The 23,813-nt window shown below is 33.3% G+C and overlaps 4 protein-coding genes across 5 annotated transcripts; 1 reads left to right on the top strand and 3 right to left on the bottom strand.

Moving 5' to 3' along the window:
* The first annotated feature begins 1,653 nt into the window (after positions 1 to 1,653).
* Positions 1,654 to 2,849, top strand: LOC133288880 (heavy metal-associated isoprenylated plant protein 8). Its single transcript, XM_061486701.1, has 5 exons — positions 1,654 to 1,665; positions 1,784 to 1,865; positions 1,967 to 2,145; positions 2,235 to 2,322; positions 2,584 to 2,849. The coding sequence occupies exons 1-5, from the start codon at positions 1,654 to 1,656 to the stop codon at positions 2,847 to 2,849; spliced, it is 627 nt and encodes a 208-aa protein (XP_061342685.1).
* Positions 2,850 to 5,061: 2,212 nt separating this feature from the next.
* Positions 5,062 to 12,075, bottom strand: LOC133288904 (target of rapamycin complex subunit LST8). 2 transcript variants are annotated; one of them, XM_061486739.1, is made up of 11 exons: positions 11,936 to 12,075; positions 11,654 to 11,812; positions 11,186 to 11,287; positions 10,993 to 11,105; positions 10,823 to 10,892; positions 10,306 to 10,383; positions 9,766 to 9,882; positions 9,583 to 9,680; positions 8,293 to 8,372; positions 8,127 to 8,186; positions 5,063 to 5,462 (listed from the first exon to the last, which is right to left on the bottom strand). In XM_061486739.1, the coding sequence occupies exons 2-11, from the start codon at positions 11,759 to 11,761 to the stop codon at positions 5,335 to 5,337; spliced, it is 954 nt and encodes a 317-aa protein (XP_061342723.1). In that variant the 5' UTR covers positions 11,762 to 11,812; positions 11,936 to 12,075; the 3' UTR covers positions 5,063 to 5,334. The 2 variants fall into 2 exon arrangements, with proteins under 2 accessions (XP_061342722.1, XP_061342723.1); XM_061486738.1 differs by lacking the exon at positions 11,936 to 12,075 and having other exon boundaries at positions 5,062 to 5,462; positions 11,654 to 11,794.
* A 1,054-nt stretch (positions 12,076 to 13,129) lies between these two features.
* On the bottom strand, positions 13,130 to 15,339 carry LOC133288934 (WAT1-related protein At3g30340-like). The gene is made up of 6 exons (XM_061486777.1): positions 15,155 to 15,339; positions 14,820 to 14,882; positions 14,575 to 14,691; positions 14,090 to 14,483; positions 13,547 to 13,698; positions 13,130 to 13,301 (listed from the first exon to the last, which is right to left on the bottom strand). The coding sequence occupies exons 1-6, from the start codon at positions 15,334 to 15,336 to the stop codon at positions 13,130 to 13,132; spliced, it is 1,080 nt and encodes a 359-aa protein (XP_061342761.1). The 5' UTR covers positions 15,337 to 15,339.
* A 4,497-nt stretch (positions 15,340 to 19,836) lies between these two features.
* LOC133288879 (ethylene-responsive transcription factor ERN2-like) lies at positions 19,837 to 20,870 on the bottom strand. Its single transcript, XM_061486700.1, has one exon. It carries the CDS (start codon positions 20,868 to 20,870, stop codon positions 19,839 to 19,841), a length of 1,032 nt encoding a protein of 343 aa, XP_061342684.1. The 3' UTR covers positions 19,837 to 19,838.
* Between the last annotated feature and the right edge of the window lie 2,943 nt (positions 20,871 to 23,813).

The raw sequence follows: 23,813 nt of genomic DNA, 5'->3' as shown, positions 1-23,813 counted from the left end.
AAATTGTACAGGATCATGATTTATTTTGTCTATTCATAGATAACATGATAAGTTATTATATAAAATTTGATTTACATACTCTTCAATAAAAAATTGTCAAAGTAGTATTTACTTTAATTTCATCAGTTATAATTTAATTTTTATATCTCTATTATTTCTGGTCTTTCACAGACATTAATGCGAGACTAAAATTTAAAAAAAAAAATTATGTACCAAAAAAAATAAATTTTAACTTTTTAAGTGAAAAATTCATAATAAAAAATAGCAAGAGACATAGACAAAAGACCATAATAATAATAAGGAGGTATACATCTTGTTAGACTTTCCTAATTGTGAACAAGTTCAGTTAAGTAAAATATGTTAGGAATGGTAAGAGGGAGCCCAAAACCTTTGCAAAGGATTTATTCACCAATGAGCCAAATGAGAAATCACAATAAGTGAGCCGACACCACATTTTAACCCAAAACCTTAAGGCTCTAAGTTTATGGGTCTTTTGCATTTATATGGTCATCACTTGGTCTATGTCTAGCCAATGTGGTACTTCTTTACAACTCATACTTGAATACTTCCAACATCTTCCCCTCAAGTGTGAGACACTTGGTCTATGTCTAACCAATGTAGTACTTCTTTACAACTCATACAATATATCAGGAAATCTCCAAAATTTATTTCGGTTTTTTATTTTCTTAATTCTTCTTTAAAATTTACTAAATCTATCCTTTATGTATTATTACTACATTAAAACTTCTAGATTTTTAAATAAATTCCATTAAAAATTAAACTTTGTAAGTGGAACATTCATAATAAAAAAATAGCTAAACTCAGGCACAAAAGATAACAATAAAAAAATAATGTCATGGCATTCATATTGTTAGAACTTACCTTCTTATGTACAAATTCAGTTTCGTAAAATAGTATATGATACATATAAATCATAATTTATTTTGGGTTTTTTATTGACTTAATTCTTCTTTAAAATTTACCAGATCTGTCGACCTATAGAAATCTCCAGTACCGTTAGAAATTTAACATTTTAAGGTGGAAAATTCATAACAAAAATATAGCTAGACACATATAGACAAAAAGTAATTATAATAAAATAATGAGGAGGCAAAGATACCAAAAAATTAAAAAATTATTAGGAGGTATGCATATTGTTATAACTTTCCTAATTATGCACAAGCTCAGTTTCGTAAAATATTATGATATATATCAGGAAATCTCCATAATTTATTTTCAATTTTTTACTGTCTTATTCTTCTTTCCAATTTACCAAATCTAACCTATATGTACTATGACTGTATTAAAAACTTGGATTTGTTACGATTGAATATTAAAGTATTAATGTAGAGATTTAATTGTGAGTTTTGCAAATTCCATGTTATTCCAAATCTAACCTATATGTACACATGTGTTTCTATATATATGTCGTGACAATAAATATGTAAACCTTATTAGCTATAATATGAATTGTATATATATATATCAATAACTTAAGGTCCCAAGAAATGCTACCATTCCACCTTAGTTGAGGTTGAGCAATGGGAGAGAATGTAAGGAAAATGACTGCCAATCTTATTTTTTGCATTCTTTTCTTTTTTATTGGATACATTACTTGCATTCTATTATTCAAGTATGAATTAAGTTACCTATATGTCTTCATCTGTATGCGTTATACGATTTGTTTTCAAGTCCTTGAAATCGATGAAAAAATCTTTACCAGTTCTATTTAGCAAATTACATATTTGACATTGTCAATTTTATTTTCTTCATTTGCAAAAAGGAGAAGGCTGTGGTGTTGAAAGCATTCATACATTGTGAAGGTTGTGCAGACAAAATTTACGAGTGCTTGAAAGGTTTTGATGGTAATATTTTGTTTACTTTAGCTCTTTATTATGGATAAATGCTTGTATAATATATTCGTATAATGTAATTAATCAAATTAGATGTCATGTACAATGACTAGGAGTGGAGCGTGTTGCGGTTGATAAAGAAAATCACAAGATCATTGTGAAAGGAGAAGTGGTGAATGATCCATTGAAGGTTTTGGAAAGACTTCGAAAGAACTACAGCAAACATGTCCAACTGATTGCACCAAAACCAAAGCCAGACAACAAACAGAAAGACCCAGAAGAAAAGGAGCAGGTCTAAATTCAAAGTTTCCTTCTTTTTAATTATTATTAATGCTCTCTCTCATGTTCTTGTTGATTTTTATTTTTGATTATTGTAAGCAGGCTGAAGTAAAAACTGTGGTGCTCAAGATGTATATACATTGCGAAGGCTGTGCAAATGATGTCAAGAGAAAAATTGAGAAAATGAAAGGTACAATATTCTTGTTTTTAGCTATATGAGTATTTTCCTTTTTAATATCGACATTCCATAACGTTAAATTAATCTTATAAGGCTGAAATAAAATTTCGTAACATTTTTTTTAGTGAATGTTAACTTTATTTAAAAAAAAAACTGAAAAAAAAAAACAAAATAATAAATAGAGGTCTTTAAAGACCATAGCTAGCATATAAATGATTGATTATATTACCAAAATAATGTCTTTAGTGTCTACTTTGTTAACGTGTGATATAGGTGTTGTCTCTGTGGAAGTGAGCGAGGAAACATCGCATTCGCATGTCATTGTCAGAGGAGAAGTGGAACCAACAAAACTTGTGAAATATGTGAATAAGAAACTGGGAAAGCATGCGGAGATTATAAAGGAAGACGAAGTGGAAAGCAATGAGAATTGCCCGGAACATATAATTATGTTTAGTTATCCTCCTCAATACTCAACAGAATATCTTTACCCCTGTCAAATCTTCAGTGATGAAAACGCTTTTGCATGTTCAATAATGTAAAAGTTTCTAAGGAAACTTTAGTATTTTGAAATAAAAATATGTTAAGTATCTAGAATTGGAATAGTGGTGAAGGATTTAAATAGTTTACATGAGATCACAAATTCGAGCTTAGTCTCACCATTGTATCCAAAAAGAAATAAAAACATTTCATATTCAGTTGGTAGATTATCATAACTCATGTTATTGAATAATTATTAGGGAAATATTATATTTACAAAAAATTTGATTACAAATTATACTATGCCTTACTAGTTAGACATTCTTGAATGAAGTTAAAACATAGTGTAATTTATAAGTTTATAAAAAAAAAATTCATCAATATAACCCTCCTCTAATTATTAAGTAATATTACTTTTAAGTTAAATTGGGGTGATTAAATTACTCTGTTGAGTGTAATCGATTAGCTACAAATACAAACAATTATGCTTAAGTTATTTTTAATAATATGGAAAGGTTAAGTTATTAATAATTAGGGGAAAAAAAGTTCAAGGAAAAATGTAAACGAGGGAGAGAGGAAAAACAATGAGAGGATTTTTTTTCCGGAGATATTCCAATCAGTTTATCACTTCGTAGTTAGTCTGACTCGGGACAGGTCCCGAGATTAAAACTTTAAACCACTCCTAAAAACAATATTGAGAGTTTTTAATATATGCTCTCACTCCCACGTACTCAGTTCCTTAACACCAACTGAGTTATCATCGTTTGGTATAAAGAGAGGATGTTGGTCCTCTATCAACTTCCACTCTTGTGTAAGTACTGAATTACATCTGTATTCAAGTCTAGCAATTCAAAGTTTTCTGTATTCTTAAAAAAGAAAAGAGCACATGTTTACAGAAATTATTTTATCTCTCACGATTACATAAAGCTGAATGAGATCTATTTTTTTTTTCTTTTTCTATCACTTCTTTTTACAGACCCCATTTGGAAAAGGTAAAATTATCTCGCAGCACAAACTTTACAAATGAATTTTTACATTACAAAGCTAAGAATTTTATAAGGGAAATAACACAAGTCAATTAGTTAACATTCCACATTACAAAACTAAGATTATTTACGTCCCATTTTTTTAAACTCACAAATAAGAAGAAGATATAATAAAATCCCCCTCTTCTTTTATTTCTCTCCTAAAAGTGACTCCCAAACAAGCCTTAAAGGTGCAAAGAGAATTAAAGATTTTTGTAAAATCCTCTAAAATCCTTCCCACCCTTAAAATCAAGGTTCCCATAATTTGGGGGGATTTGAGGGAGAAAATATTAAAAATTACTTATTTGGCCTTAACATTAAAATGTGAAAACTACATAAATGTGACACTACTAAAAAAGTCCCGAATACCAACAGAATTTATAGATGAAAAATATTCCGTCGAAAATAGTGACAAATTTTTTGACAGAATATAAATAATATTTCGTCGAAATTTGAGATGGAATTAGAGAGGGAACAAGATTTGGTCATAATCACTAACAGAATATTTCGCCTGCAAAAAATTTCGTCAAAATTGTTGACAGAATCTAAATTTTATCGAAAGAGATGAAACAAAATTTAGTCATAATCAATTACAGAAATTTTTGACGAAAAAAAAATTCTATCAAAATTTTTGACAAAATATAAATTTTGTCGAAAGTTTTGATAGAAACATTTCTGTCGAAATTTTCGACAGAAAACATTTATGTCAAAGATTCTGATGGAAAATATTTTCGTCGATTTGTGGGAAAAAAAATTTTGGTCAAAACTTTTCAATAAAATTATTTTTTTCGTCGATAATTTATAACAGATTATTTTTCCGTCAAAATCTTTGATGGAATTTTTTCTGCAAAAAATATTTAAGAAATCATTTTGACAAAACTTTAGATAGAAAATAAATTTCGTTGAACTTTGCAATAGTGTAAAAAATACATAATAATTTTTTAAAAAATTTAAATTTAATTTCATTTGTAAAATATAATAACTATATTAATTTTTTTTAAAAAGTAAAATTATAAAAATATTTCATTAACTCTTTACTTTTTTTTCCCCTTACCATATTCATTTCCTTTCCCTTCATTCCCCTCCCTCTCCCTTAGATTCTCTTTCTTTTCTTTCCCTCTAAACTCCCAAACAAAACTTTGGATTATATGGATACTAACCTGGCACACAAATCAAAGATCAAACCAAAACCTTGATAGGTTTACACACCAAAATGTGTTATAAATTAAAAATGATGCACTGTTATATGAAATATTAATTCTTGTGTGTTTCGATCCACTATTTGATAAGATTACTCTAGTTGAGAAATTACCCACAAATAATATTAAAGATATTCTTAATTTACAATTCAGATTACTCCCGATAATGTTTTTCATCCCCTATGAGGATTTACAGTGTTAAAGAGTTATTGACAACAAATGCATGTCGTCTACGAACTGGAGTAAACTTCACAAACCAAAGAAGCAGATAATTATTTACAAAACAGATATATCTGACGGAGAATAACTTTATGACCATTATGTCAGGAAGTTGCGGGTTCAGCCCCATCGTGTAGGGCACAGCAAATTGTAGCTTTATGATGCCCTTGGTAAACCCTAATATCTTCACCAGTTGACATAGACCAAAGCCTAGCGGTTGTATCAGACGAAGCTGCAACAGCAAATATATTGGTTTACAATTTTTTTTACATGAAACAATACTTGATAAACTCTAAGATCATATCAGTTTACTTGACTACCAAGAACAATAATTGTAGACTGCCCAAATTCACAATTGAAATTTCAAGGACTAATTTTTTATTTAATTTTTGCAGGAGATGGTGGAAAAAATAGGAGAATGAGATGGAGGAAAATGTTATTTATTTAATTTTTTAAATTACAGCTCACTAATAAACTACAACAACAAAAATAGTAAAACCAGTTTGTGCCGGTCACTTAAATGTACTGTCACCACCAATGTTTTTACTTTTACAATTCCCATGTAATGCTTTAATGCTTTATTTCTGTATTTTTTCTCATTTATATAATTTTTTTTACAATAACAGTGGATGATATATTATATAGAGCGAATATAACAATTAAATCATAATGGCTATAACAATTACATCACAAAATAAGGTTGCGAAGTTAACTCAGGGATGCTAAAACTCACTAAAAATGGCTAGGAAGGCAATTTAGCAAGGTGACTGGAATGACCATAAGAGCTGGTTGAATTGCATAAACAAGGAAGAATTGACTTTGCTGAAAGAACTAAAACTTCTTCAAGTTCATCAAGAATAGCATTTAGAAGTTTCAACCACATGAAAACTTAGGAGATCCAACCAAAATACATGTAGGACAAAGTCCGACTGGGCCAGGCAACAACTAACGGGGATAATCCGACAGGACTAGCTTGCAGTTTCCAAATTTCTACCCGTCAATCCTATGTTGGGATTGGAGAAGAGATAAACATCGACACGAAGGGCCATATCTGACCAGAGAAGAGTGTGGGCATCTAACTTTCTCCGTACAAAGTGGAACATTGACATAATTGTTGAGAATGGGTACATAGGAATTAGAATTGGCCATGGGTCATATTGAACAAGAAAAGAAAAATGTGCATGAACAATAGCGCTCGGAAGGAAAAAGTCTTCACAAGGGCGTGATGTAGATCTGCCGATCACAGGCGGAAAATCTCACCAGAAAATTTACCTGTCACTGGAAAAGTTGGTGGACTTGCCAGAAAAAGCTCAAACGGTGGACCCACAACCTGAAAACACCAAATCCAGGTAAAAGGGGTTTGTAGTACGGTAGAAAAAACCAATTGGACAATGGCTCAAACGCTAGAAATGCACTTAAGCTCCTGCGGATAAAGATGGCATGTGGAGACACGTCGATATAAGGTTGCCCATGGGTGTTGGACAAGAAGGACCGTTGTGAGATGGCGGTCTAAATGGTTGGAGGACCGCCAAAAACTCACCGAAAAAGTAGCCAATGACTGGGACAATGGCCCAGAGGAACATCACGACAAAGAGAGGACAGTTGCTTGAGTTGCAACGAAAGAAACTGATGAGAGGTCGGCAAAAAAGGTAATTAATGAAGAGTTTTGAATTTTAGGGAACTGGGTATCCGAAGCAATGGGTAACGTCACGGAGGATGGCACTCGTTTGATACCATGTTGAATACCACGGAAAACAGACATAAATGTTTAAATCCATGTGTTACAATAGCATAGTGGATGCTCTATTATATAGAGCAACTACAACAATTACATAATACTAACATAACAACTTGGGACTTCTTAACCACCTATTTTCAATATTTCTAACAACCTTATATATAGGTCCCTGAAAAAGTCACAAAGGAGAACAATTATAAATTTTATACATATATACAATAAACTGTTGTACATAATTATATTTTGATTTTACCTTAATCTCTCCACTAAAATCACATATAAATAACTGTTTCCCAGACAATTTAAATTTGTTATCCAAGATTGCACCAGAATTTGTCTGATATTAATTAAATCTGGAAGACTAAATTAGTTATGTTTTGTTTTGATTTTATTTAATCCATGAGATACTTAAATTTTCTTAAGGGAAATACATTTCTCATGGTGCACGAGACAAATGCACATATAAAAAAGTAGGTGGGACCAACTTTTTTTTATTTCTCTCACTTATTCTTAGTGGGTTCCATTCACTTTTTTGGATGTGCATCAAACAATTGTCGTATATAACCTGAGAAACATATTCCCCTTTCTTTAAAGATAGACAAGTAATTAAGCTTAGCAATTGGTAAAAAAATAAATGTAAGATCAGTCAGCCATCTAAACCTATAGAAAATTATGGTTTGTTGAATCAGTCATTTCTGTGACCTTAGCTGCACTTAAATCAATATTTCCTGTGAATTGAAGGCTCCAATTCTGGCCAATGCATATGAGCCTGTTTCCGAGTAACAAATACATGATAAAAGCCTTCCATCAGTTTTCATTAAAGCCATAAATAGTCCGTATTTATTTATAGGATATAATTTTGATGCACTTCCAGTATTAAACTTTTTTACACTATTATTCAATCATGTATTGTTAAATTATTAAAGTAGTTCGACTACCACAACTACTACCTAGAAAGTCTAAATATTTTAATTATGTGTCAATTATACCTCAATTAACTTGGGTTAAAGGTGCTGTTGATGTTGATGTGTCAATTATATCATAGAATGATAGTGTAAAATTTCATATAACAACACATCACACTTAAACTCTTATTTATATATATGGTTGCTTAATGCTGATAACTGAACAAATATTAATAATTTACTAAGTTAGTACCTGTAATAAGGTAGGCACCGTCCACAGAAAAGACACAATCCCACACCCAGCGCTGATGACCTGGGAGGCACAGCCAACTATAATTAGGGGAAACGAAGTTTCGGGGGAAGTGGAAGGGAATGACTAGTGAGAAAGCACTAGATTATCACATGACTTCATGAATTACCTTTCAGAGTCTTCTCTAGTGTAAAACCATCAACATTCCATATCTTGACAGTATGATCAGACGATGCAGTTGCCAAGTACCTAGAAAGGACAACACCAACAAAGGAATATTAACATCTTACAGAAGCTACGAGGTATATCAATAGTTTAAAGACAGTGATATTATCAGGCCTGGAATGCTAAATTGGTCCCTTAACCAGTCTGGGTGCCGTTGATAAATTACCAGAAATGCTTATACCTAGAGACAGCTATCCAGTCAAACAGTTTAAAATGAATTTTAAAGAACGAGGCAGGTACTCTATTAAATGTTTGATGCTTTCAATTTAAACTGTGCTCTGCAACTTGAATATTGCCAAGTGCAAACTCAAACAAGTATTGGAATTTAAATATTATAAAACCACATTAAAAAAGCAAGTAAAGTGCAGCTCAGTGTCATGGCAACGGACCATAAATATGACACTGGAAAATAAGCAAACAGGAGAAGAAATTTGATTGAGGGGGACACAGTCTCCCAAAGCTTATATTGATCAACATATCATGTGCATCTACGAGCATGTGTGCACACGTGTATTGAAAGAACTCATGCCCAACTTCAAATAAAACCAATTAAGTAGACATTTTAGGTTTTTATGTTTCTACATTTTGTAGTTGTTTGCATTCACAGGTAAGAATCTATATAATTCCCAAGTAAAATTTAAAAAAAAAAAAAAAGTTTTAGCATATTAGAATACATATCATAATATACTAACACTAGTAACACTAGATATACTTACTTAGGGCTTGTTTGGAAACTCAATAAAGTGCCGAAAATGAGAAGATTCAGCTCTGAAATTTTTTAAGTGGAGTTTGCTTAATGCATTAAGAACATTAAAATAAGTGAAAATGTTCTGGAAACGTTCAGCACATGAGAATTCACTGCTTGTATTCGTCCCAAATCGTTTGCTTAATTAAATCATTAAATGTAACTAGCATCCTTTCATTTTATTTAATGAAATTTCAACACTTAGAAGAAATATCTTCATAAAATATAAATTCAAGGCTTAATTTTTCATCACTAAAATTTTCCAGTGCTAAGATTTCAGTTTTTCCAAACAGACCCTTAGCCTTTGAGCCATAATTGTATAAGTTTTACAATTCTATTTTTGTTTTAATTAACACATCTGATCAACCGATCACCCACTAGCTGAATCTCTAACCTGTTCACATCACTACAACCTTTGCTATGTCTGGGTTTAATTAGAGTGGTAAGGAATAAAATAAGAAGACAAAATATGAGCATGATATTTGTCACCTGTGCGGTTCACAGAACTCGGGTGATAAAAGACATTTGAGGATGTAGGAGTCCTTGTGTGCTTGCAGCTTATGAAGCGGCTCAAAGTTTGTCATTGTCTGCACGAAGACATACCCACTAGGAAAAATAAGTAAAGTTTGATATGAAAGTAACATCAATGTGATATTTTTGTGAAGGCACAACCTGAGTCCCTTGCAACAGACGCCACACGTAACATGTTCCATGATTATTTGCTGCAACTACTAAGCTCCCATCCCACATTACTGTTAAAGAGCGTACAGCTGTATCCACCTCTGGCACCTACATTTTTTCCAGAGATTGAAAATAATGTTTCATCCATAATTTTTTGTCAGAGGGTGAGAGAGAAAAGAGAGGACATAATGAGATGCACCGATTCTTGAGATTATCAACCTAAGCACAAGGGAATTGGGGAATGACATTTATCCAAAGGGCATAAATAACAAAAAGCTTCTACACCAGTTAACTAGTGCAAAAAGAGCCCTGGGGTTGAGCCAGAAATTGAGTGAATATTAGAGTACATGTGGGAGGTCTAAGAGAAAAGAGGATGTGTTTGCAAGATGTATGCCTACAGAGTTACAACTACAATGCTTATAATTTAAGCATTTCATTCTTTCAAATTTTTTTTTTTTTGGATAGAAGACATTTAGAATCTTCTTTCTACAGTGATATCCATATAAAAATAAAAGAGGTCATAATTCATACCAATTCACAACTGCACGAATTTGCTGTCAAATCCCACACACGAATATTGCCATTTTGGTCACCAGATATTAGCTCAGTCTGTTGGATGACAAAAAAAAATCAGCAAGAGCTTAAAAGAACTGTTATCTGATGTATCTGGATATAGCAAAAACTAAGGAACCACAGTGAATGAAGAATGAACATCAAGGACACATGCTTCAACTGAAATGTAACGAAACAGAAACATGCTCTTGATATCAGGGTATGTCAGAATCCAGATTAAACATCAATCAATAAACCAATAGTTAAATGAGCTCCATAAAGGGCCAAAAAGATAATTAAAATAAAAAACGTAAAGCTAATAGCCGGTATGCTGTAAGACCAATTCAGCCCTAGTTACTATGATGATTCATGCATTACTTATTGTTATTACTTCCTATCTCTTCTAAGTTCTAACTTCTTAATACCATTTTAATGTCAAATGTAATCATAAGCCAGGGATAAATAGTACAGCCATAAGAAAACAGTGAAATGTAACCTGATTTGGGTGCAGCACAACAGTGTTTACTGCTGCACGACTTTCATATTCTCTTTGACAACCTGGCGCCCTGCATTTTTATCAACAAATAAGCAAAGACTATTTCTATAAAAACTTCAAGGGTTTAAATCACATTACAAAATTATTATGCACTGCGACATATGCGTTACCTCAAATCCCAGATCTTAACTGTGCCATCCTCTGAACCAGAATACATCCAATTACCATCACATTGGAACCCAACTGCCATTACATTATTGGTATGTGAATCATAGCTCATAACCTGCCACACATTCAGGAACAGAAAATACTTGAAACCAGAAAAAAAAGATTTTTTGAAGTGTAAGAGTTGACAAGACATACCGGTTGAGGGCTATTTGAGTTAACATCAAACAATCGTATGTGAGGATTACCAGCTGCAGCCAGGTAGCGTTTATCCGGGGTTATCTCCAGCCGGTTTACTTGCTACATAAATTAGATGAGGCAAAATTAGTACCTACCAAGTTATGGAAACTAAAAACACCAGAAAGTCATTCTATTTGATAAATTAGTAGCAACCAAAATCTAACAATAGGCATATGCAGAAACACTGAAACAGCTGACTTTTAAGCATATCATAATTCATAATTTTAAGACCAAAACATATAGGCTTAGTATTTCAGCTTCAATTCCTTTTTAAACTTAAAAAAGGAACAACAGAAAGTTTATGCAAATGTAACTTTTGTCCTCAAATTTCATAGAAAGCACGTGTCTGACTATCTAGAGTTTCAAATATGACCTTGTTTTTGAATAGTTGCAAAACTAAATATGAAAAAGGGAAGAAAACCGAACCGAATCAGGATATTGGATGGTGCGGTAGCAGCGGCCACTCTTGGCCTCCCAAAAACGAATGGTGTGATCATAGCTGGCAGTGGCAAGTATCACTGTTGGCTGGCTCATCCTACAAATACAACTCTTTTTCTTCTTCTTCTTCTATCAACCAACATTTATCTATCAAATCAAAATCAAAATCAACGGAACACCTTATATAATTGAATTTATCAGAATCCATTGAATCTGAATCGAAAAGTAAGTAAGATGCGAAGTTTCTAGAAACAAGCGAATTAAAATAACCTAAGTGACGATTGAACACTGCCAAAAAAGAGAGCAACCGAAGGACTGAAGGAGATCGCCGTCTCCCGCTTTTACTGCCGCCGTCGCCGACGGTGCTAGGAGTGCGCCGTACTAGTCACTCGCGTTTTTCCCTTCCCAACAACTAAAACGCGCCGTTTTCAACTGTGGGCAACCAATTTGAGAATTTTGTTTTTACCGTTTTACCCTTTCCTGTTCGAGTTGGGCTTCGGATACTTGCCCATATTCAAACGAGAGCCCAACAAGTTATTTACAACTTTGGTTTAATTTCCTTGATTTTTTTTTTATTTTTTTTTATACCAACCCTAATTTCCTTGATTTTTAATTAGTCTCTATGATTTTTAATTTTTTTTTTACAGATTTAACTACCGACGCTCATTAACAGATCAACGTGTACTGCCGCTTGGGACTAGTCTAAATGATTTAAAAGTATGTAGTTATATTCGTTATTAGTGATGTGATCAAGTGAGAGTAAATCTCATGTTCAATTGGCATGGATAAATTGCATGCCAAATCATTTAGCGTCAAGTAAGAAATCTAATTTGAATAACAAAGACAATATATGTATGTATACGAATGAGTAGAGATAGAATTATATCATTATAAAATTTAACATGTTTATATCATTTAATAATTTTATATATAAAGTCATTTTTATTTATCTAACCGTTAAATTATAGTTATTTATCACCGTAATTTTTAAATCAAATATCATTAATTTTAAACAACAACAACAACTTAACGAAATGATTCTTATTTTTTTTTATAATTTATTTATATATAAAATCATATTTATATAAAATATTTTAACATTATATAAATCTCATAGTTAGGATTTTATAATTTATGCAAAAATTTAAAATAATTATAGGAATTATAAAGAAATGTGATTTACTATATAAAAATAATCAACTAAACATATAATAGGGTCGTAAAATAAAAACTACATTGGAGGATAATGGCATATCCCTAAGTAACTAAGTTCCTTGTCCCTTTACCTTTGAAATCATTAGTATGTGACCTGTACGTGCTTCTTCTTTTGTCTACGAGTAGGAAGATGGACCAAACCATAACCTTATTATACATTTTGTGAAGTATTGTTTGAGTAAATACAAACTTTGACTAGAATAAAGTTTTTGGCAACGCATGAACATACACATAAGTGAGACTTGTTTTTCAGTGACACCGAGAATCACAAGACACGGTCAAGTGTTCTATTTGCGGCTCTTGTTCCTTGATTTCTTCTTCAGCTTCTTGGACTAACTTGATCACACGATTCTGCATCTCCCTTCTCTTACCCCATAGAAGAATGTATAATCCAATCATCACCAAGATGGATCCCATCACACTAAACAGCCAGTTCAATTGAAAAAAAGAAATAAAGAAAAAGAAAATCAGATAAAGGTTGGCTTTTCATTTCCTTCTTAACTTCTACTTTTTCTGCTTACTTATTTATAGTCTAAAAAGCTTACTTAGCGATTGTTGTTATCTCGAATAATAAATAACTTTAGTAGGTTCTAACATATCAGTAACTAGTAGAAGAAAAAAGGTGTAAGAATAATAGGACAAAAAAAACTGGTGAAAGAAAATCACCTTCCAAGATGGAGCTGCTCATGCAAGACAGGGATATCAATCATGGCTGCCATTATCTGAACAAGAGGGCTAAATGCTGCAGTAAAGACAGGACCCCTCTTCTTAACACACCATGACATGCCCACAAAACACAAACCCGATCCAATCATCCCCTGTAAACACAATGTTTCACTTTGTTAACTAAGTCATAAAATACATTCCATTCAAAATAACTTTTCCCCACTTATTTGGACGAGACTAATCCCCTTCCTTGCATAAAACGCGATGGTTTTTGCCACTAGCCCTAAGTTATTTAATCTTTTGAAAGAAGTTATATTAATGATTTTATATATCTAAACAAGCCTAATAAATGAATCAAGAAGCTTTCAACCCCATACATTATTGTCTTTACTAGATTCATTTTTTCTTTTTCTTTTTTTCTTTTTTTTAACAAATAACCCAAATCAGGAAACAGGCTCAGGCAGCCTAAGAAATTGGCACCCTTTTTCCAAATCTCATGCCAAACCTTAATTCTCTCTCATGACTTAAAAAAAGTGAACTTACAGCATAAAGAATAGCAATTATTTGTATCTTTCCCTTGAGAACCCATATGGACAAGTTGTGGTCAGTGCACAAGCAAATGACAGCTGATTGAATGGCACCAAAGAAGGTCATGATGGCTGTGCTAGAATACTGACATGGGTATCTCTTGCTTATATTTGATTGTAAAATAAACCAAGAAGACCAAAAGAGGGTTCCTAAAATCAATGCTATTACACCAATGGTCCATCTCTTTGTTGTCCTTATAGAAGCTAGCTTCACTTCAGACTGATAGTGAGAAAAATTAAACAGTGGCTTTCCTTTGTAAAGTGTCAACATCAATGCGCCACCTATGCACACCAATGTACCAAGAATCTTCGCTCTCCCACTTTTGCATTTGATGTTCACAGTCTCTAACCTGAAGTAGAACCAAGTAAAGAGTTATCCTGCATTCTGGGATGGTTGTTCACTACAAAGTATATAGGAATAACATAAGCTTTGATTCATACCCAAATGGCAATGCCATTATGAATGTGAAAACAGGCACAATATTTACAAAAGCACAAGCAAAGGTAGCAGAGGTGTATTGGATTCCCAGAAGGAAAAAGTATTGAGTGACTGATGTCCTACAAAGAAAATAACTTTTGAGTGTTACCCAACAATTATGTTAACCACAAAACAGATAATTTGGAAGTAAAAAAGTGCTAGTGAGAAATTGAATAACAAACAAAGACTTGGTATTTTTATGACTAACCCAACAATGGCACTGAAGAAGAGGTAACATAAAATTCGAAATGTGAGCCGGGGTCTGCTATTTCTGCAATAAAAATATGGTCATAATTGTGAGATCTCTAATTTCCCTTCAGGTATACATGGATTCATTGGAGCATTCGTCTTCAAGATCAAGAGTAATGACTGATTATTAGCTTAACATATTTGAGGCTAGGACAAACAAATTGGAGTTTCAAGTGGGTGAGTTCAAAATCATTAATAATTGCAATTTGGTCTATCTTCTTGTTTAACAATATCTAAGACTACACAAAAAGAAAAGAAAAGAATACTACTAATCAGAGAATTGAGGGTGCCTACCTTTCCCAAAAGTAGCCGATTGGGGCTATGAAAATGGTAGCAATTGACAGCCTGTACGTGATAAAAACCAAATGGTTCATTCCTTCTTCAAGGACTTTCTTGAGAAGAATATTCACAGCAGCAAAAGAAAAATCAATTGCTATCATTACAATAAAAGGTTTCCATTCATCACAAGTCTTCATTTCAGCAATGCAATTCTATTCCTCAGCTCTGAGGGGGCAGAGTTATGCCCTCCCTTCCTCAAGTTTTTTATTTGGCAGAAAAAGTTATGGTTGCAATGCTACAGATTTCAGAATAAGTGGTAAGAAAGCAAGATTAAATTCTGCAGTCACATCAAACACTTTAAGCAACCAGTTTTGATAGTAGTTTAATATTTATGCTCTTCATTTTGTTTTCTTTTGACTGATCCTGTTCAATAGAAGGAGATTCGATTGAAGGGCTGGCAAAAAAATTTATAGGTTGATTTATAATCTGACTCTGATATGATTAGTTTAATTAGGCCACGAGTTTTGCATTTACATTATTGGTGACATACTGGCATCTTTTGGGTTGGACTGTAGATGAAATGGTTCTTCTTCTCCTGCCATATACATGGCATCTAATACTTTTAATCTTTAGAAATAGAATGAGCTAGAACAATTTGTCAAATCTTAGTGCAATTCAATCACTTCAAAAACCAAGAGAATATAGTGGTGTACAAAGCAGGAGAAACTATTCAAGACACGGAAATTAAGGATAAATAAGTTGAAGTTCACAATCTTCAAGTGCCATATCTTGGGAATTTGATTCTTTAATGTAGATTCATAGATAAAACTCAAAATATTGAACTCTATGATTTTGAAAGCAGTTTTTGCTTAAAAATTTGTGAAAGAAAAGAAGGGCTTTCAAAATTTGATTGAAGTCTATAGTATATCCAAAACAGTAATGAGTTGAACTTTCTATGTTATACAGCCAGAAATTGTTCTCGGACAAACACTGGTCAACCTAGAGGTAAAGTTAATGGTGGTGAAATTCGGATACAGTGCCGGTGTGATGCACCCAACCAATTATACTATAATATGATACATGACACAAAAATTAAATATGTACTATCAGATTTATGACATCTCCGCCACCGGCTGTAAAACACAAAATGTAAGATTTGTATGTAAGAATCTCTTCAAATCCTAGAAAGCTTCCACATTTTGACCTAAAGTGTTCTGGGCTGTCTAGGACACCGTTGGATTGAACAAAGCTTTTCGTGAAGGCATATTTGGTATGATATATAGTATAAGCTTATACTATATATATATCATGATAGACAATTTTAGTTATTTGGTATGAACATCGTATAATATAAATTCATAGAACAGAACCCTCCTTAATATATCAAAACGATGTATAACTTAACCAGGCCTAAGGGCTGTGGGATTAGACCTGATAAGAGGTTGATATATTAATTTGATGATCAATGCAATTCTCACAAATTAATATATTATTTCAATATTAATATATTAAAGTAAAATTTTTTTTTTTAATATATTAATTTTTTAAAATATTGGAGATTCTTATTTTTATAAAAATTAATATAAGTTTTGGACACACTGATCAATAGATTTTTATAAAAATTAATATCATATGACATATTTAGAAGAATTATATAAATTCTTCATTAAATGGTATTTTTGTTAAAAATATTTATTTTTGTCCTATCTAATATTATATAGTGCATTACCAAATACTTGATGATATTATCTTATACAATACATTATCTTATATAATATCATGTCAAACGCTAGATAGTACTAAAATTTAATCAGGTCTTATACTATCTTACCTTATATTATTAAGTCTTATACTATCTAGCTTTATCGTATACTATACACCAAACATGCCCTTAGAGTACATGAATCTTAAAAGACTAGTGGAAATCTCAATGTGTAAAACCAGTGATGGCCAAACCAACAAAAATTGCCGAGCAATCTTCTATTGTCTTTCTCTCTTCACATTTGATCTATCAATTCTTGTACATATGCTAATTTTCTACTTTAATTGATTGGTTTTTTTGCATAATATCTCTGGTTTAAGTTGTTTTAACTTTTGAGTTTGTTTACTCATCTATCTAATTACACTTCTTTATAGTCTATACTATATTCATAATTTTGGTAACTTTTATAGTCTTAGATTTTAGAGAGAAAAATATTTTTCAAAGGATATTTTAGCAAACCAGAAACTTCCTTAATTTAATTAACGAGGAATGTTATATTTACCACCTATTTTTGTTCACAATCACATTTTAACCATTAGTTTCCGCTAATCTAGGGTTATCATTTATTGCGAATTAATAATTAATTAATAAATTTAATATACGAAAATAATAGCCATTGATTAGTGGAAATTAACGGTTAACATATGATTGTGAAATATTGTAAACGAAAATAGATTGTAAGTATAATATTCTTCTTAATTAATTTATATCGGGATAAAATATTTTACCTACTTTTTTCTTGTTTCCTTAGCTACTTATCTCTAAAACTATTAAATCAAAATCTTAACAAATTTTCATCATTTCTCTCTACTCTCGAGATTCTTATATGTGTTGGAGATGAGCAGGTAAATTAGCAATGAAAAAAAGGTAAGCATAATATCGTATCTGATTTATATAACATTTTATAAACAATCATATCAATTGTCTTCAAGATAAAATCTTTAAAGTGTTTATTAACAAATATAAAACAATTACTTATGTTGAAAACCGCATTCCACAAATTAATTCTTTGCCTATACTTTAAGTCTGCAAATGGAATTTGCAGGAGAAAAGATGTCGGAGATGTAATTTACTTTCCTCACATATTTATGATAAGAGATGATATATTCTTTGACTCTCTCTCCATCTGAAAATTTCTTTTACACGTAATATTATCCTGCCTACTTGTCTTTGTGGCCAGGATGCAACAGATGATGGATTCACTGGAAATGGCACAAATTCTATAGCATATTGTGTTTTAGAACAAAAGCAGAGGATCACATGATTAAGATGTCAAATCTCTTGTTCCTTGATTTTTTTTTAGGAGGTTCCTTCCTCAAGCTTTTCTGGAACACTTTCCATTTAATACGTTTTCATGATTCTTTATGAATATTAAGAGCTCAGTAGGATAACGAGGACCGTTCATTTATAACGTGTACAAACCCTCGTTCATTCGCCATAGATTGTGCCTCTCGTAGAATTTGTAAAGGCCCAAGTCATAGTGTCATGTCATGTCATCATACAAATACCTACCACTATAAATATTTAAGTATTTTTTTCTATTCCCTATTGGATCTTGTCATATCTAACAGAGCCAAAAAGTGATACATTTCGGAAATGAAAAGAATAAAGCTTTATCTCTTAAATCATTTTAAGTTTTTTAATCTTAAATAAGAAAATTCACAAGGTGGGGCTGGTGGAATCAATGAATTTTTGGACAAGAAAACTTTCTAAACTAAGTGCTGCATTGGAATAAATAGAAAAGTGTGGCACCAGGGCATATGCCAGATTGTTTGTTTCACTCACATTCCTTCAATTTTGATTATATCAAGTATCTGTATGGGACCTATCGTTGAAATAATAAAAGGGAAAAGGTTTTCTTCAGTGAGTTCAAAACGATGTCGTTTTGAGGTTATAAAATTAAAAAAATTACAATAATAAAGACTAATATAGTACAATAATAAATTATAATTACAAAAACACCTTGATTTTCATCATAAAACGAAGTCGTTTTGTGTTTACTGGAGATAACTTATTTCTGTTGACGGGAGAAATATTTTACCATAATTTCGGAGATAGTGCGTCAGTTCGATTTTGTTCTTATTTTTTCATTGTTTCTTAGAGTTATTTTATAAAATAAATATATAAAAATAAATTGTTTAATGAATTTTATTTTTGAGTATAAATTTTGAAAGTTCAAGGATGTTCGGACTAAAATGAAAATTAAGAATTCATAAAAATAAGAACAAGAAAATAAAAACAACTAAAGCGTGTTCTTATTTTTCTATTATAAAAATTTAATATTTTAAATAAGTTTTTCAAAATAATCAGACAAAAAGTGTCCATCCAAACAAGTTTTCTTTTGTTTTTTAATTCTTGAAAATGGAAAAAAAATTTCCTGGACTGAAATCAAAGAAGCGCAGCATTTCTCATTCAAAAATAAGAGATTTAATTTAATATAGATGCCCGAGAATGGTATTGCTAGAAAAAAAAAAAAAAGAGCACTTATAATCACTTGAGTGGTTAAATCTTGTTCTTGACAAATGTTTGGTGAGGTACGACAAAGTCGCGAAAAGAACTCTTCATCTTTAAGTTTAACCCAAAAGAATGATGTAACATTTCATTTATTTGCCCGTGTCAATGAATCATTCAATACAAAGAAAATAAAAAAGGAAAGGAAATTTCCATCGGAGACTCGAGAACGAGTATTAATATATCTAGTAGGGATATGAAAAAAAAAAAAAAAAAATTCAATACAGATTAAAATGACGAAAATTATGATTATTATGTTTTAAGGTCAGAAACAAACACAACATTCCCTCACTCACATAATAAAATTTGGTGAATCTCTGAGCATACAGAGAGGGTCTTCTATAATATCAAATTAAAAGAATGATTAGTAGAACAAGATTAAGAGTAGACAAATTAAGATTTCTTTCACCGACATATTGACACTAATCAAGCTAGCTCAGAGGGAACATAGAGGAGAGGATCCCAAGAAACACTAGAACTAAACCAACCGTTGTTCTCACATTGCAAAAATTGTTGCTGTTCCAATGTCCAAAAGCCTTCAGTTTCTCCACCAACTAGAGGTAATTGCATGTTCCCCATATTCATTTGGCCATTCCTGTTGCTATTTGATGGCCCCTCATGATCTGCATATATCATATCAGTAGATGACTCGGTTATCCCATAAGGTGGCCATGTAAAAGTGGCTGCACTTGAAGATGCAAGCAAGCTATTATCAGCAACTTGGTTCATTTGCAAAGGCCAAGGCAATTCATATGCCATTTCATTAGACCATGTCATAGGAGGGGTTTGGCAAAGTTGATTAGAGTTGAATCCAACACTGCTTGTTAAAGCACCTTCATGATCATGATTCGGGATAAGAACACTCTTAGCAGAAGTGTTTGATGAAGTAGTAACCATTAAACCAGGGACAATACTGTTGTTGTTGGCTGTAACATTCATGGGAGAGAAAACAGTAGCTCCTGATGATAACTCTTTCTTCCCATAACAATTTTGAGTTGATCTAGAAAACATACCAGATTGAACCACACAATTAGCACGAGATGGAATTGGAAACCTTCCTTCCTTCAGTTTAGCCTTGAGTGCACCAAGAAGGCCATCAGAATCTGTCCCAGGCTCATTCACATCCTCAAAAGAAAAGGGTTCAGTGTTATCAGGAATGAAATTGTAACCACCACCACCACCGCGCTTAGTTGTAGCACCAGAGATTGCAGACTCTGGCAATTCAAAGTTGGTCCTAGCATTAGCACCACGCAAAGCTCGAGCAGCAGTGTCATATGCACGAGCTGCATCTTCAGCAGTGTCAAATGTACCGAGCCAAAGCCTAACCTTTTGTAGAGAGTCTTTGATCTCAGCCACCCATCTCCCTGATGGCCTTTGACGAACCCCTACAAACCTATGGTGTCCTCTGGATGATGACTTCTTTCTGTTTCGGATTATTCCTTCATTTACTGCTCCCATTTTTGCTTCTTAATTTCAATATCTCAAACCTTGTTAATTACTACTTGAATAATAACCGAAACTTTTGAGCTTCAATTGAAGATATTTTATAAGCTTATATTAGAAGGCAAGGATCTTCAACTCTTCGAACTGGACAAGTAAGAACATGTCAAAGGTGAATGGACGTAATTTGTATGTATATATATATTAGAATGTCACCGTTGCTGGCCGTGTTGTTGATATCGACCAAAAAGTTTAAAAGTTTTACAAAGGACACAACTTTTTGTCATTGTTATAATATTAATGGTAAATTGTGGAGTTTATTGAACTATTAATTATGCTAAATATTATCTTTGCATAGCAGTCATGAAACGGTAACAATTAGACAATCTTATCCAAAATTGTCCTGTTTTGATTGTATGGTTACATTAAAAAAAGTTATCTCCAATTCAGAACTTAAATTGTATCTAGTAGGCAATTAAAATATGTAAAAAACCAAATACTGACACCAGCATAGAACTCAATAATCGTTGGCTCCAACGTTATCGCCTTTAAGAACGAGGATGCAGAATTTAGGTGTTACTTACAGTTGTACTTTGTGTCTTTATTTGACCTTGTCTTCTTCCCCCTCCTGAATAAGCGTGTCTCTTTTCTTTTGGAGGGTAGGATAAGCCATAAGAGTGTTTCCAAATGTATATACATCAAATGAAATATAAAATAAAAATCATGTATAACATATCTTGCTCTTAACGACCAAGGAGTAAACCAAAGCGTCTGTGTGTATAATACACACTAAAAAACTATGAAATCTCATAACTCCTCCTCATAATAGCTAATCAGTACCACACGATGCTTTCTGTATCACAAAATATATAAATAGGAGGACTTAGTGTTGAAGACCCGCAATGTTGTTGGGAAAAATCGTTCCCTCAAATCGGCTCAGGGGCCTTTTGTGCGGAAGTCAGTCAATGAGATCGTCGATCTCAAATCTCAGCAATACCTCGACCTGAATTTCACCAGGTCGGGCAGCGCAGCGGAAAAACAAAATGAAAACAGGAGAGAGAAGAAGAACACAACTAGATTTAACGTGGGAAAACCTTCTTCAATGAAGAAGTCAAAACTCACGGGACCTAGTCCAGATCAAAAATCCACTATGAAAATAATGGTTACAAAGAATCAAATACACCAATGTGGTGGTTAATTCAACATCTCCAACAATGGTGATAATCAAACTACCCTAGAGATGTTTCACTCAAACTCTCTCTAGAGATCTATCAAATGCAAAGCATAAAGCTTTGCTCAAACAATTTTCTCTCAAATATCTGTCAAATAAAATTCTCTCATATGACCTAGGCTCCACCCACAACTAATGAGTATATATAGAGGAGGTGAAAATTAGGGTTAGGGTTTTTAGGAAACCTTTCAAATGGGCTTGGGCTTAGCATTGAAGGAGGAAGCCCAACAAATCTCCCCCTCCGACTTCAATGCATCGGCTTCAGCATCAACTCGGCTCCTTCACAGCAGTCTTCAAATTTCCTTGCTGGAACTGGCTTTGTCATCATGTCGGACCAATTATGGTCAGTGTTCACTTTGACGAGTTCGAGCTCTCCACCGTCCACCACATCCCGGATCCAGTGATACCTTACATCAATATGCTTAGTGCGGGAGTGATAGGTCGAATTCTTCGCAAGATGGATTGCACTTCGATTGTCACAACCCAGCTCGTACTTGTCTTGATCATGGCCAAGTTCCATGAGGAACTTCTTCATCCACAGCATCTCTTTGCTTGCCTCAGTAGCGGCAATGTACTCAGCCTCAGTGCAACACATTTCTGAAGTCTTGATTGCCAAGAGACAGCTCCTCCGGCAAATCTCATCAAATATCCTGTAGTCGACTTCCTCGAGTCGGCGTCTCCCCTTAAATCAGAATCCGAGTAGCCTTGCAACTCGGCTTTGCCTTCTCCAAATTTGAGACATAAGTCGGTCGTACCTCAGAGGTACTTGAAGATCCACTTCACTGCTTCCCAGTGCTCTTTGCCGGGGTTTGACAAATAACGGCTTACCATTCCAATAGCATACGCCAAGTCGGGTCTAATGCAAACCATTGCATACATCAAGCTTCCGACAGCGGATTGGTACGGGACCTTCATCATCTTATCTTTGTCTTCATCAGATCTCGGACATTGCTTCTGGTTCAGCTTTATGTGTCCGGCTAGGGGGGTGCTCACTGTTTTGGCTTTGTCCATGCTAAATCTCTTCAGAATCTTCTCAATGTACTTCTCTTGACTCAGCCACAGTAGCTTCTTTTGTCTATCTCGGATATCTTGATTCCGAGAATCTGCTTTGCAGGGCCGAGGGCCTTCATTGCGAAGGACGAGCTCAACGCTTTTTTTAGGGCGGCTATCCTCGATTTGTCTTTCCCTACAATAAGCATGTCGTCAACATATAACAACAAGATCAAAAAATATCATGCCTCATACCTCTTCACAAATACGCTGTGGTCGGCTTCTATCTTCTCAAACTTATGATCAGTTATGAATGATTCAAACTTCTTGTACCACTGCCGAGGTGCTTGCTTCAAGCCATAGAGATTCTTCTTCAATCGACATACCAAGTCTTCTTGGTCTGGAGCTTGGAATCCTTCAGGTTGCTCCTGTTGGGTTTGCTCTTTTACTAAAGCCCAAATGGGTTATTAGTATGAGAAGAGCCCAAGGAACCTAGAGCCCAATGAGCTAGGGTTTCTTGGAACCCATATAAATAGTACATCTTAATTCATCAGCCTACTAGGTCTTTTTTGTGAGAAAGAGACAAGCTCAGAATCTAATCAGTGCCCACACACTTCCCCTTCCTCCTCGAGAGATAGTTTGGAAGATCTGCCACAGTCCAGCTTCAAGGAGGTTGTTCGTGCTGCGGCGCTGAGGTGAGCTGTTCGTGAAGAGGAATCCTACAAGGGAAGATTCTACAC

This window comes from Gastrolobium bilobum, unplaced genomic scaffold (assembly GCF_033153095.1).
Source record: "Gastrolobium bilobum isolate Gb01-03AN ecotype WA unplaced genomic scaffold, APGP_CSIRO_Gbil_v1 utg714, whole genome shotgun sequence".
NCBI lineage: Eukaryota > Viridiplantae > Streptophyta > Magnoliopsida > Fabales > Fabaceae > Gastrolobium > Gastrolobium bilobum.
This window is presented reverse-complemented; position numbering and strand designations above follow the sequence as displayed.